This window comes from Moschus berezovskii, chromosome 14 (genome assembly GCF_049115385.1).
Source record: "Moschus berezovskii isolate FMDL1 chromosome 14, NW_MosBer_1.0, whole genome shotgun sequence".
Lineage (NCBI taxonomy): Eukaryota > Metazoa > Chordata > Mammalia > Artiodactyla > Moschidae > Moschus > Moschus berezovskii.
The window spans coordinates 8,627,332-8,642,901 of record NC_142473.1 but is presented as its reverse complement, the minus strand read 5'-3'; the positions used below and the strand labels follow the sequence as shown (position 1 = coordinate 8,642,901).

At 37.7% G+C, this 15,570-nt stretch overlaps 1 protein-coding gene across 4 annotated transcripts in view; it reads left to right on the top strand.

Annotated features, from left to right (window-relative positions):
* Window positions 1-15,570, top strand: part of DYNC2H1 (dynein cytoplasmic 2 heavy chain 1) — a 460,552-nt gene that overhangs the window by 190,826 nt on the left and 254,156 nt on the right. For all 4 annotated transcript variants that reach the window (XM_055422858.2, XM_055422857.2, XM_055422859.2 and 1 more), the window contains exons 61-63: window positions 752-878; window positions 3,296-3,437; window positions 3,985-4,094. In XM_055422858.2, coding sequence (XP_055278833.2) covers window positions 752-878; window positions 3,296-3,437; window positions 3,985-4,094 — 379 coding nt within the window. The remainder of the gene's footprint in view (window positions 1-751; window positions 879-3,295; window positions 3,438-3,984; window positions 4,095-15,570) is intronic.

Below are 15,570 nucleotides of genomic sequence, written 5' to 3'. Positions count from 1 at the left end.
CCTTTTCGTGGGGAAGCTATCCCACAGTCTGCTTTGCTCTCCCCACTTCTCTCAAATTGTTCTCGCGGCATTCAAGCCCAGTCCTCTCTCTAAGCAGTTCAGCCGGCTCCTCCCTGCCCAGCCCCCGCTTGCTAATGGCATATGCAGGCGTCTGCACTGCTTCTCCGCTGTGAGTTACCGTTTGGTGGGTAGACTGTGGGTTTTAGAAAAATCTTAAAAAAAAAAAGAGGGTTATGTGGCCCTCTGATCTTCCAAGGCTCGCCACAGATTTGCCAGTGAGAGTGTTTCCTGGTGTTTGGAAACTTCTCTCTTTTTAAAGCCTCCCTTCCCGGGACGGAGCTCCGTCCTTACTTCTTTTGTCTCGCTTTTTATCTTTTATGTTTTTTCCTACCTCCTTTCGAAGACAATGGGCTGCTTTTCTGGGTGTCTGACGTCCTCTGCCAGCATTCAGAGGTTGTTTTGTGGACTTTACTCCGCGTTCAAATGTTCTTTTGATGAATTTGTGGAGGAGAGAGTGGTCTCGCCGTCCTATTCCTCTGCCATCTTGTTCCGTCCCCGCAATATTCATTCCCCTTTAAATGTAAGCATTGGTATTGTGTCTATTATAGTAATGATATTTTATTTGCAAATATTATAAATATTACAGTTAATTAAAATTCTAGTATAAAAGTTCACTTTACTACCTAAGCATAACTTAATTAAATCTATCTTAAATCTGATGGTCTTTAATTAAATTTTAATGTTTTCATAGATTTCAGAGCAGGACTTCAGAAGCTGCCAAACTTGAAGCTGAAGTTAGCAAAGCACAAGAAACAATTAAAGCTGCAGAAGTCTTAATTAATCAGCTTGATAGAGAACACAGGAGATGGAATGCACAGGTTTGTCTGAGTTCATACAGTGAAGTGAAAGTCGCTCAGTCACGTTCCACTCTTTGTGACCCCATGGACTGTACAGTCCATGGCCATAAAGAGGCATTGTTTAAGACACAGAAAATCTATGATATATTTGTTAACTAAAATGAAAAGGAAAAATAGCCATTAACTGTCAGCCGGCTTAGGGTAAATGATCTAGACATTAATGGCCCTGTTGCGAATTAATCTTTAAGCACAAAATCTTTATAGGAATGGATTTTAGACAAAATAGCCTATTCCTCTTTTGGTTAGGGGAGATCAGTTCAGTTCAGTCGCTCAGTCGTGTCTAACTCTGCAACCCCATGGACTGCAGCACACCAGGCTTCCCTGTCCATCACCAACTCCCAGAGTTTACTCAAACTCACGTCTATCAAGTCGGTGATGCCATCCAACCATCTCATCGTCTGTCGTCCCCTTCTCCTCCCACCTTCAGACTTCCCAATCAGGGTCTTTTCAAATGAGTCAGCTCTTCACAACAGGTGGCCACGATATTGGAGTTTCAGCTTCAGCAGCAGTCCTTCCAGTGAATATTCAGGACTGATCTCCTTTAGGATGGACTGATTGGATCTCCTTGCAGTTCAAGGGACTCTCAAGAGTCTTCTCAAACACCACAGTTCAAAAGCATCAATTCTTCGGCGCTCAGCTTTCTTTATAGTCCAACTCTCACATCCATACATGACCACTGGAAAAACCATAGCTTTGACTAGACGGACGTTTTTTGGCAAAGAAATGTCCCTGCTTTTTAGTATGCTGTCTAGGTTGGTCATAGCTTTTCTTCCAAGGAGTGTGTCTTTTAATTTCTTGGCTACAGTCACCATCTGCAGTGATTTTGGAGTCCCCCAAAATAAAGTCTGTCACTGTTTCTGTTATTTCCCTGTCTATTTGCCATGAAGTGATGGGACCAGAGGCCATGATCTTAGTTTTCTGAATGTTGAGTTTTAAGCCAAATTTGTCACTCTCCTCTTTTACTTTCATCAGGGGAAGTGATACAAATGAGTAGATGGAAAATTTATTACTCTTTAGAGGGATTGGGGGCAGGAGGAGAAGGGAATGACAGAGGATGAGATGGCTGGATGGCATCACCAACTCGATGGACATGAGTTTGGATAAACTCCGGGAGTTGGTGATGGACAGGGAGACCTGGTGTGCTGCAATTCATGGGGTTGCAAGGAGTCGGACACGACTGAGTTACTGAACTGAACTGAACTGAGAGCCTTTTTTGGATTTCCCTTGACCAAGACAGTCCTCTTAGGATTTGACACTTTTGGCCATTTATTTGTTTTTGAAATCCTCTGTTTCAACTTTGTTCATTTGTTTTGATTTTGTTTTTCTTTAACCAGTTAGATTCCTTCCGTCATGGGGTGATCCTCATCTGCTCTTCCAGTAATGTCGATTGCCTCTTAGTAGTCTCCTTGTCAGGTCCTTTCTCAGCAAATATTCTGGAGTTTCTCATACAGTCTTTAAAATATTAACCCATATGATCATGTTTGACCAGATGTATATTTCTAGAATGGTGACTTTTAAATTCCTATTTCTAACTATACTTATAGCTATTGGTCTTCAACTGTCTCAGGAACTCAAACACCTCTGAATTTTTTTCTTTTCTCATATCAGATCTCTTTTCTTTTCCTGTGTCATAAGACATCCTTCTTCTATGCATCAAAACTAAAAATATGTGATTTTCTTAAACTCCTTTTATTAATTTGTATCCCTTTGCGTATATCCCTCATATGTGTCTTCCGTCCTTAATGCTATTGTTTTGTTTTTCACCTGAATTCTCCTTGTCTTTCTTCTCTCTGACCCTTTAACTAGTTGACTTTATTTGTCAGCTGAAATCTTTCTGAACCCTAGGCTCATTATACCACTCATTGCTCTGTTTAAACACTTTCAGTGGCTCACTGTTAACCACAGGTTGAAACTGAAGCAACTGCGTGGCATGGGAAAACTTTAAAACCCCTTCTTCCAGCCAGCTGCTGCTCTTTTCATTATTCCTCTGTTGGTGGTCTTTCTGTGCAGGCTTACACTTTAGCCACCCTATGCTTCTAAAAAAGTCTCCTTGCTTAATGTTTGTTTTTTGCCTTTGTTCGTACTCGTTTTGTCTTAATCATATTTTAGAAAGTGATGCTATTTCACAATGTTTATTATAATCATTAGGAAATTTCAATGACAGTATATTCTTCTTTACAGATATGTTGGGATATCATGCATTGTTTTAATATCACAGCAAGATCTAAGGTCTTGTTGGTATTTTTACATTTTGAAAATTGTATTCAAGATAGGTAATTACTTTAAACCAATGAATGATTTTTTCCTAGAGATAAAGCTTGAATTTGTGAAGCTGTTTATTTTTTCTGTTAGGACATGTCCATCTCTCTCTTTTCCAGGTTGCAGAGATAACAGAGGAATTAGCTACTCTTCCTAAAAGAGCTCAACTAGCTGCTGCATTTATTACATATCTTTCTGCTGCTCCTGAAGGTCTGAGAAAAACCTGTTTGGAAGAATGGACCAAGTCGGCTGGTCTTGAAAGTTTGTATTTAGTTAATTCATAAATTTGAAGTTTCAGTATATGAAAAGCATATCTTTTGATTTTTGTCATTTTACTTTTTTAAGATTAGGAAAACTTTCTGTAAGTTAATGGATACCATAAGTGCTTAAATTTGCTAAATTCTACGTTATGTTCTGAGAATTGATCTATTATGATAACTCTTGTCCCCATAAAATCACTTTTGAAACTGAGACCACTGAATTATTTTGATATTGTATGAATGCAGTTTAACATTTTATTAATTTTTACATTGATTTCATATGGTAAAATGAGATGTAGGAATTCCAAAATTCTTTGTGAATTTTGTGTTTTTTTATAAATTAATATAGTTGTGAAACATTATTTCTTTGCATCATTAAATTTGTTTTTTCTCTTTAACTTCTGGTACTAAATGCAGAAGAAGAGTGGCTTGAATATTAAGAATGATCATGGGACTTCTTTTGGAGTGTATTTTAAATAGTTTTATTCTCTTTTCTTCATCAATCACAAGATGATTATTAAGTCTCATTGATATCTTTAATTTTTCAGAATTTGATCTGAGGAGATTTCTTTGCACTGAAAGTGAACAGTTAATTTGGAAAAGTGAAGGCCTACCATCAGATGACCTTTCCATAGAAAATGCTCTTGTTATCTTACAGGTAATTAATCTATTTAACTTTTCTCATTAGAAATGTTTCTTTTGAAGCTTGCCCCAGGAAGTACCTTCTTAAAAATCCTTAGGCTTTCACAGTTAGTCTTAGTTACCTAAAAGTAAAAATATTTTCTTAAAATATTTTAAGAAAAAACCCATTTATGATTCAGTTAGCAACTCTACAGTTTTTAGTGTAATTTATTTTTACCTTCATATAAAATTATACATTAAAATGATATTATTTTGATGGCCAAATATTTTTAATTGAACTTCCTAATATGAATAGAAACATTTTAGGGATACTTGATTTATTTGGCTGTATAGTTCTTCCATCTAAAGTATATTTAAAAATTTTTGTTATACTTTTATTTCATTTTGTTTTATAAACAGAGTTATGCAGAATGAAGATGGGTAAGTTTCGGGTTATAAATTGAAGATGACCATGTGGATATTTTGGAAAATTTTCCTTTTCCCTAGTATATGTTTCTCAGAAGTCATTATTTAGAGTTGAAACTGTTATGCCTTAATTAGCAGTGAATGTGAAAACCAAATTCAAAATCTAGTGTACAAGCAAATCATTTCTTTGTATGAAGTTGAATTTATACCATTAATTTTATTTACCTTTCTGATATAGAATTTGAAAGATTACTTTTGCCTCTTGAAAATATGTTTCATTTTTTTCTGTTCTTTTTATTTGAATAGTTTAGACTCCATATTACTAGTATTTTCTCTTATCTCTACAACTCTTCTCTGTCCACACACCATTTCTTTATCCTAAATGCTTCTCCTTAGGGAGTGTACGTTTTATTATTATAAGATTCATATTGGTGTCCCTGTTTATTCCCATGTAATTTATTGTTTGATTCAACTGACTATCAACTGACTCTGCTGCTGCTGCTGCTGCTGCTAAGTCACTTCAGTTGTGTCCGACTCTGTGTGACCCCATAGACGGAAGCCCACCAGGCTCCCCCGTCCCTGGGATTCTCCAGGCAAGAACACTGGAGTGGGTTGCCATTTCCTTCTCCAATGTGTGAAAGTGGAAAGTGAAAAGTGAAAGTGAAGTCGCTCAGTCGTGTCCGACCCTTAGCAACCCCACGGACTGCAGCCTACCAGGCTCCTCCATCCATGGGATTTTCTAGGCGAGAGTACTGGAGTGGCTTGCCATTGCCTTCTTCGTCAACTGACTCTACTTTGACTCATTACACTGGAGTCTTACCAATGTTTAGTATAAGAGTCACTGAACAAAGATTAAACAATTTTACCTTCTTTTAATTTGATTTGGCCTAAGCTTTATTTTTTAAACATTTTTATCATTTTTCACACCAGAATTACAAATCTGGAACTCTAAATGTGTATATAAATAAATTCATTACAGCCTAGTACTTTTTAAATCATGTTTGGTATTCTTTTCCTAAGGTTTCATAGTTGCTACTTAATTTTCAGTATTCCAAGAAAGCAGTTGTTCGAAAGATTTAAAATTAGTTTAAGATTTTTCTTTCTTATTCTGTAAGAAATCAGAGGCCTTCAGAGAAAAAATTTATAACAATTGTTTTTATGTTTTTCTAATAATAGTAACTGAAAATATTTACTTTTCTATTCTGAATTAATTTGTCTTTCATGATGAATTTGGGAAATATTGTCTTTGAAATTAATTTTCATAACAAGCTTATTACACTTTGTATTTAATAGTGCCAGGTTTCTTATAGACACATATGCATTTATATGACAAAACAAAGGGCTTCCGTGGTAGCTCAGCTGGTAAAGAATCTGTCTGCAATGCAGGAGACCCCAGTTTGATTCCTGGGTCAGGAAGATCCCCTGAAGAAGGGATAGGCTATATACTCCAGTATTCTTGAGCTTCCCTAGTGGCTCAGATGGTAAAGAATCCGCCTGCAATGCAGGAGACCTGGGTTCAGTCCCTAGGTTGGGAAGATCCCTTGCGGGGGGGCGCATGGCAACCCACTCCATGCCTGGAGAATCCCCATGGACAGAGGAGCCTGGTGGGCTACAGTCCATGGAGTCACAAAGAGTTTGGACACAACTGAGCGACTAAAACAGCGTGACAAAACAAAACCATCTGGAAAATTTTGTTAGAGTAATTCATTAATTATATTGTTGAAATGAGATTACCATTGTGTTCCACATTCTGTCTGAGTTCTAAGGTGAAGTAGGTTTAAAATAAACTGTTGTAGTTAAGGGTATGGTTGCATAGCATGTCACATCATTAACATTAGCTTGTGGTGTGAAATTAGATGTCTAAATGTTTACAAGATATGGTTCTGGGAGTATTTTCTGAGAAAGAATGAGAAGGTGTGATGAATTAAGTATCTTTTAACTGTAATAAAACTTTTCAGAGGTTCTCTTACTGCAGGCTTTCAGTTTCAAGGCCTATAGCCACTCCATCACTTATAAGCTAATTACTTATTTGTGCCTTATATTTTCAAAATTATTCCTTTGTGTTATCACAAAGGATGCTTTGGAGTTCTCATATTTGTGTTCAGTTAACTATAGAAGTACATGTGTTGTCTGGGTGAGGAAATAGTCAAATAATTATCTACCACTGGCCTTGTAACAAAGGCCATTAGTTCTGTTACATTAGCAGAAAGCTTCTGTGACCTGTGTCCTTGAGGAGCAGGGGAAGAATTTGGCCACAGTGACCATATGTCTTGGATTGCTTGGACTGTGATTTACACCTGTTATCCTGATGTAATTATTAAAAAAAAATTTGTTTTGGGTGATTTTATGATCTTCCTACTTTTGTGAAACTCCGGGGATAAATGGAGAGTATGAGACGTAGGTGGCACAGTGGTAAAGAATCCGCCTGCCAGGTCAGGAGATGTAGGAGACGCAGGTTTGATCCCTGGGTTGGGAAGATCCCCTGGAGAAGGAAATAGCAACCAACTCCAGTGTTCTTGTCTAGAGAATCCCATGGACGGAGGAGCCTGGTGGGCTACAGTCTGTGGGGTTGCAAAGAGTTGGACATGCCTGAGCAACTGAGCGTGCATGCACATGTCTATTGGACACTATGGAGACGTGTGGGTAAAGAGCATCCAGAAAGAAGATGGAAAATATGATTCATTTAAATTTCACAGTTTCTAAATTTTTCTTGGTTTAAAATTAACAGTATTGTAAATTCTTCTTGTGAAGACATGTACTAGGTATTTGTTTTTTATTGTTTATGGACAGTTCAGTGTCAAATTAGTTTTCTTTAAACCACTCACACATTTCTGAGAATGTTTTCCCCTCCTGGCATTTACTGCATGTTGAGGAAATGCAAGCTAATTTGGTATTAGTCTAAAGAATATAGACTTGTAAATTACATTGAGACAAATCTTTGTCATTAAATCCCCAATACATAATAATAATCAACACTTTTGTATACTTACTATGTTGTTTGTGTGTGCTCAGTTGCTTCCATCTGTTTGCCACTCTATTACCTATAGCCCGCCAGGCTTCTCTGTTCATGGGATTTTCCAGACAAGAATACTGCAGTGGTTTGCCGTTTCCTTCTCCAAGAGATATTCGAAATCCAGGGATCCTCTGGCATCTCCTCTGTCTCCTGCATTGGCAGGAGGGTTCTTTACCTCTGAGCCACCTGGGAAGTCCATTTTGTTCATATATTATTATTTAACAATTAGTAGAAGTAAAGCACTTAAATACTTAACTCATTTAATCTTCAAATCAGCCCTACTTAGTCATTTCAGTTGTTCAGTCGCGTCTTGACTCTTTGTAACCCCATGTACTGGAGCACACCACGCCTCCCTGTCCATCACCGACTCCCGGAGTTTACTCAAACTCATGTCATTGAGTTGGTGATGCCATCCAACCATCTCATCCTCTGTCGTCCCCTTCTCCTCCAGCCTTCAGTCTTTCCCAGCATCAGGGTCTTTTCCAGTGAGTCAGTTCTTTGCATCAGGTGGCCAAAGTATTGGAGTTTCAGCATCAGTCCTTCCAATGAATATTCAGGACTGATTTCCTTTAGGATGGACTGGTTGGATCTCCTTGCAGTCCAAGGGATCCTCAAGAGTCTTCTCCAACACCATAGTTCAAAAGCATCAATTCTTTGTTGTTCAGCTTTATTTATAGTCCAAGTATCACAACCATACCTGACTACCAGAAAAACCATAGCTTTGACTAGATGAACCTTTGTTGGCAAAGTAATGTCTATGCTTTTTAATATGCTGTCTAGGTTGGCAATAACTTTTCTTCCAAGGAGCAAACGTCTTTTAATTTCATGACTGCAGATACCATATGCAGTGATTTTGGAGCCCCCCAAAATAAAGTCTGACACTGTTTCCACTGTTTCCCCATCTATTTGCCATGAAGTGATGGGACCAGATGCCATGACCTTAGTTTTCAGAATGTTGAGTTTTAAGCCAACTTTTTTGCTCTCCTCTTTCACTTTCATCAAGAGGCTCTTTAGTTCCTCTTACTTTCTGCCATAAGGGAGGTATCATCTGCATATCTGAGGTTACTGATATTTCTCCCGGCAGTCTTGATTCCAGCTTGTGCTTCATCCAGCCCAGCGTTTCTCATGATGTACTCTGCATATAAGTTAAATTTGTACGGTGACAGTATACAGCCTGACATACTCCTTTCCCTATTTGGAACCAGTCTGTTGTTCCATGCCCAGTTGTTAACTGTTGCTTCTTGACCTGCATACAGATTTCTCAGGAGGCAGGTCAGGTGTTCTGGTACTCCCTTTCTTTAAGAATTTTCCAGTTTTTTGTGATCCACGTAGTCAAAGACTTTGGCGTAGTCAGTAAAGCAGAAGTAAGTGTTATTGTGGAACTCTTGTTTTTTTGATGATCCAATGGATGTTGGCAATTTGATCTCTGGTTCCTCTATCTTTTCTAAATCCAACTTGAACATCTGGAAGTTCAGAGTTCATGTACTATTGAAGCCTGGCTTGGAGAATTTTGAGCATTACTTTTCTAGTGTGTGAGATGAGTGCAATTTTGTGGTAGTTTGAACCTTCTTTGGCATTTCCTTTCTTTGTGATTGGAATGAAAACTGACCTTTTCTAGTCCTGTGGCCACTGCTAAGTTTTCCAAATTTGCTGGCACGTTGAGTGCAGCACTTTCACAGCATCATTTTTTAGGATTTGAAATAGCTCAACTGGAATACCATCACCTCCACTCGCTTTGTTCATCGTGATGCTTTCCTAAGGCCCACTTGACTTCGCAGGATGTCTGGCTCTAGGTAAGTGATCACACCATTGTGATTATCTGGGTCGTGAAGATATTTTTGTACAGTTCCCCTGTGTGTTCCTGCGACCTCTTCTTAATATCTTTTGCTTCTGTTCAGTTCAGTTCAGTTCAGTCGCTCAGTCGTGTCCGACTCTCCGCGACCCCATGAATTACAGCACGCCAGGCCTCCCTGTCCATCACCAACTCCCGGAGTACACTCAAACTCATGTCCACAGAGTCGGTGATGCCATCCAGCCGTCTCATTCTCTGTCGTCCCCTTCTCCTTCCGCCCCCAACCTTTCCCAGCATCAGAGTCTTTTCCAGTAAGTCAACTCGTCGCATGAGGTGGCCAAAGTATTGCAGTTTCAGCTTTAGCATCAGTCCCTCCAATGAACATCCAGGATTGATCTCCTTTAGAATGGACTGGTTGGATCTCCTTGCAATATAAGGGACTCTCAAGAGTCTTCTCCAACACCACAGTTCAAAAGCATTGATTCTTCGGCGATCAGCCTTCTTCACAGTCCAACTCTCACATCTATACGTGACCACGGGAAAAACCATTGCCTTGACTAGACGGACCTTGGTTGGCAAAGTAATGTCTCTGCTTTTTAATATACTGTCTATACTATTTCTGTTCTTTGGGTACACATATTGTCCTTTTGTAGATAAGGAAGTTGAGATGCAGAAGGGTTAAGTTTCTTGTTTAAGGTCACAGAGCTGTCCAAAGGTAAAGCTAAGATTCAGACATTGCCACCTAGCCAGTCTATGCTATAAGACTGCCTTTGAGAGAAACGTGTTTGTGTTTCTGTATATGTTTTAACTTATTTATTTTATGTTATTTCCATTAATAAAATTCTCCTTATGTTATCAAATGATGAATTTTAGTTCTATTTACAGAATATTTCTACCCTTACCCACTTGTGGTTATTAAAAATAAAAATAAAGTTGTAGTTTTATAAATGTTTTAAAAAGTAGTCTTTCTTATTGGATAAAAGTCAGAAGGTACAAACTTTCAAGTATAAAATAAATAGGCACTAGGGACATTATGTGCAACATGATAAATATTATTGCTACTGCTGTATATTATATATGAAAGTTGCTTATAGTTGAAATCCCAAGAGTTCTCATTGCAAGGAAAATAAAAAACTATTTCTTTAGTTTTGCACCTGTATGATATTATCGATTTTCACTAAATTTACTGTGAAAATCATTTTCAAAATATATGTAAGTGAAATCATTATTTTGTACATCTTATCTTACACATGATTGTCAATTATATCTCAGTAAAAGTGGAGAAAAAAAATCGCTTTCAAAAATGTCCCCTAACTAATCTATTTTTTTCTCCTAAGGAGAGAAGAATTAAAATTGATATCATGTGTCTCTAGCCTTTGACCTCTGTTCTGAGTTCCTGATCTGTAGTTCTAATTTCCTATTAGATATTATTTTCTGGAGCTTTGTATTCTGTTCAAGCTTTGTCTTTATTTTTTTCAATAAAGATTTTTATTTATTTTTCATATTCAATTTTTTTAAAAAAATTTTAATTGGAGGCTAATGACTTTACATTATTGTATTGGTTTTGCCATACATTGACATGAATCTGCCTCGGGTGTACATATTTTCCCCATCTTGAACCCCTCTCCCACATCCCTCCCCATCCCATCCCACTGGTTCATCCCAGTACACTAGCCCCAAGCATCCTGTATCATGCATCGAACTTGGACTGGTGATTCGTTTCACATAGGATAATATATGTTTCATTGCCATTCTCCCAAATCATCCCACCCTTGCCCTCTCCCACAGAGTCCAAAAGACTGTTCTATAGATCTCTGTCACTTTTAATGTCTCGTATACAGGGTTATCATTATCATCTTTCTAAATTCCATATATATGCGTTAGTATACTGAATTGGTGTTTTTCTTTCTGGCTTACTTCACTCTGTATAATATGCTCCAGTTTCATCCACCTCATTAGAACTGTTTCAAATGTATTATTTTTAATTGCTGAGTAATACTCCATTGTATAAATGTACCACAGCTTTCTAATCCATTCACCCGTTAATGGACATCTAGGTTGCTTCCATGTCCTGGCTGTTATAAACAGTGCTGTGATGAACATTGGGGTACATCTGTCTCTTTCCATTCTGGTTTCCTCAGTGTGTATGCCCAGCAGTGGGATTGCTGGGTCGGTCGTATGGCAGTTCTATTTCCAGTTTTTTAAGGAATCTCCACACTGTTCTCCATAGTGGCTGTACTAGTTTGCATTCCCACGAACAGTGTAAGAGGGTTCCCTTTTCTCCACACCCTCTCCAGTATTTATTGCTTGTAGACTTTTGGATAGCAGCCATTCTGACTGGCATGAAATGGTACCTCATTGTGGTTTTGATTTGCATTTCTCTGATTATGAGGGATGTTGAGCATCTTTTCATGTGTTTGTTAGCCATCTGTCTTCTGTGGAAAAATGTCAGTTTAGTTCTTTGGCCCATTTTTTGATTGGGTCATTTATTTTTCTAGAATTCAACTGCAGGAGTTGCTTGTATATTTTTGAGATTAATCCTTTGTCAGTTGCTTCATTTGCTATTATTTTCTCCCATTCTGAAGGCTGTCTTTTCACCTTACTTATAGTTTCCTTTGCTGTGCATGGATTTATCTCTGGGCTTTCAATTTTGTTCCATTGATCTATATTTCTGTCTTTATGCCAGTACCATACTGTCTTGATGACTGTGGCTTTTTAGTAGAGCCTGAAGTCCGGCAGCTTGATTCCCCCAGTTCCATTCTTCATCCTCAAGATTGCTTTGGCTATTCAAGGTTTTTTTATTTCCATACAAATTGTCAAATTATTTGTTCTAGCTCTGAGAAAAAGACCATTGGTAACTTGATAGGGATTGCATTGAACTTATAAATTACTTTGGGTAATATATTCATTTTCACAGTATTTATTCTTCCAATCCACGAACACGGTATATTTCTCCATCTATTAGTGTCCTCCCTGATTTCTTTCACCAGTGTTTTATACTTTTCTATATATATATAGGTCTTTTGTTTCTTTAGGTAGATACATTCCTAAGTATTTTATTCTTTTCGTTGCAATGAATGAATTGAATGGAATTGTTTCCTTAATTTCTCTTTTCTATTTTCTCATTATTAGTGTATAGGAATACAAGGGATTTCTGTGTGTTGATTTTATATCCTGCAACTTTACTATATTCATTGATTAACTCTCATAATTTTCTGGTAGAGTCTTTAGGGTTTTCTGTGTAGAGGATCATGTCATCTGCAAACAGTGAGAGTTTTACTTCTTCTTTTCCAATTTGGATTCCTTTTGTCTTTTTCTGCTCTGATTGCTGTGGCCCAAACTTCCCAAACTATGTTGAATAGTAGTGGTGAGAGTGGGCACTCTTGTCTTGTTCCTGACTTTAGGGGAAATGCTTTCAAATTTTCAGCATTGAGGATAATGTTTGCTGTGGGTTTGTCATATATAGCTTTTATTATGTTGAGGATTGTTCCTTCTATTCCCGCCTTCTGGAGGGTTTTGATCATAATTGGATTTTGAATTTTGTCAAAGGCTTTCTCTGCATCTATTGAGATAATCATATGGTTTTTATTTTTCTTTTGTTAATATGGTGTATTACATTGATTGATTTGCGGATACTGAAGAATCCTTGCATCCCTGGGATAAAGCTCACTTGGTCATGATGTATGATCTTTTTAATGTGTTGTTGGATTCTGATTGCTAGAATTTTGTTAAGGATTTTTGCATCTATGTTCATCAGTGATATTGGCCTGTAGTTCTCTTTTTTTGGGGGGCATCTTTGTCTGGTATTAAGGTGATGGTGGCCTCATAGAATGAGTTTGGAAGTTTACCTTCCTCTGCAATTTTCTGGAAGAATTTGAGTAGGATAGGTTGGAGAAGGAAATGGCAACGCACTCCAGTGTTCTTGCCTGGAGAATCCCAGGGACGGGGGAGCCTGGTAGGCTTCCGTCTCTGGGGTCACACAGAGTCGGACACGACTGTAGTGACTTAGCAGCAGCAGGTGTTAGCTCTTCTCTAAATTTTTGGTGGAATTCAGTTGTGAGGCCATCTGGACCTGGGCTTTTGTTTGCTGGAAGATTTCTGATGACAGTTTCAATTTCCAGGCTTGTGATGGGTCTGTTAATATTTTCTATTTCTTTCTGATTCAGTTTTGGAAAGTTGTACTTTCCTAAGAATTTGTCCATTTCCTCCAAGTTGTCCATTATATTGGCATATAATTGCTGATAGTAGTCTCTTATGATCCTTTGTATTTCTGTGTTGTCTGTTGTGATCTCTCCCTTTTCATTTCTAATTTTATTGATTTGGTTTTTCTCTCTTTGTCTCTTGATGAGTCTGGCTAGTGGTTTTTCAATTTTATTTATCCTTTCAAAGAACCAGCTTTTGGCTTTGTTGAGTTTTGCTATGGTCTCTTTTGTTTCTTTTGCATTTATTTCTGCCCTCATTTTTAAGATTTCTTTCCTTCTACTAACCCCGGGGTTCTTCATTTCTTCCTTTTCTAGTTTCTTTAGGTGTAGAGTTAGGTTATTTAGTTGGCTTTTTTCTTGTCTCTTGAGGTATGCGTGTATTGCATAAGAACCTTCCCCTTAGCACTGCTTTTACAGTGTCCCAGAGGTTTTGGGTTGTTGTGTTTTCATTTCCATTCATTTCTATGCATATTTTGATTTCCCTTTTGATTTTTTCTATGATTTATTCATTATTCAGCAGCGTGTTCTTCAGCCTCCATATGTTGGCATTTTTAATAGTTTTTGTCCTGTAATTGAGATCTAGTCTTACTGCATTGTGGTCAGAAAAGATGCTTGGAATGATTTCAATTTTTTGAATTTACCAAGGCTAGATTTATGGCCCAGGATGTGATCTATCCTTGAGGAGGTTCTGTGTGTACTTGAGAAGAAGGTGAAATTCATTGTTCTGGGGTGAGATGTCCTATAGATACCAATTAGGTCTAACTGGTCTATTGTATCATATAACGTTTGTGTTTCCTCGTTAATTTTCTGTTTAGTTGATCTATCCATAGGTATGAGTGGGGTATTAAAGTCTCCCAGTATTATTGTGTTATTGTTAATTTCCCCTTTCATACTTGTTAGCATTGTCTTACATATTGTGGTGCTCCTATGTTGGGTTCATATATATTTATAATTGTTATATCTTCTTCTTGGATTGATCCTTTGATCATTATGTAGTGTCCTTCTTTGTCTCTTTTCACAGCCTTTGTCTTAAAGTCTATTTTATCTGATATGAGTAGTGCTCCTCCTGCTTTCTTTTGGTCTCTGTTTGCATGGAATATCTTTTTCCAGCCCTTCACTTTCAGTCTGTATGTGTCCCTCGTTTTGAGGTGGGTCTCTTGTAGACAACATATATAGGGGTCTTGTTTTTGTATCCATTCAGCCAGTCTTTGTCTTTTGGTTGAGGCATTCAACCCATTTACATTTAAGGCAATTACTGATAAGTATGATCCCGTTGCCATTTTCTTTATTGTTTTGGGTTCGAGTTTATATACTCATTCTGTGTTTCCTGTCTAGAGAAGATCCTTTAGTATTTGTTGGAGAGCTGATTTGGTGATGCTGAATTCTCTCAGGTTTTGCTTGTCTGTAAAACTTTTGATTTCTCCTTCGTATTTGAATGAGATCCTTGCTGGGTATAGTAATCTGGGCTGTAGGTTATTTTCTTTCATCACTTTCTACGCCCTGCCATTGCCTCCTGGCCTGACGAGTTTCTGCTGAAAGATCAGCTGTTATCCTTATGGGAATCCCCTTGTGTGTTATTAGTTGCTTTTCCCTTGCTGCTTTTATATTTGTTCTTTGTGTTTGATCTTTGTTAATTTGATTAATATGTGTTTTGGGGTGTTTTGCCTTGGGTTTATCCTATTTGGGAGTCTCTGAGATTCTTGGACTTGGGTGATTATTTCCTTCCCCAGTTTAGGGAAATTTTCAACTATTATCTCCTCTCGTATTTTCTCATAGTGTTTCTTCTTGTCTTTTTCTTCTGGGACTCCTACAATTCGGATGTTGGGGCTTTTAACATTGTCCCTGAGGTCTCTGTGATTGTCCTCATTTCTTTTAATTCGTTTTTCTTTTTTCCTCTCTGCTTCATTTATTTCTAGCATTCTGTCTTCCAACTCACTTATTCTATCTTCTGCCTCCGTTATTCTACTGTTGGTTCCCTCCAGAGTGTTTTTGATGTCATGTATTGCATTATTCATTGTATATTGACTCTTTTTTATTTCTTCTAGATCCTTGTTAAACCTTTCTTGCATCTCCTCAGTTT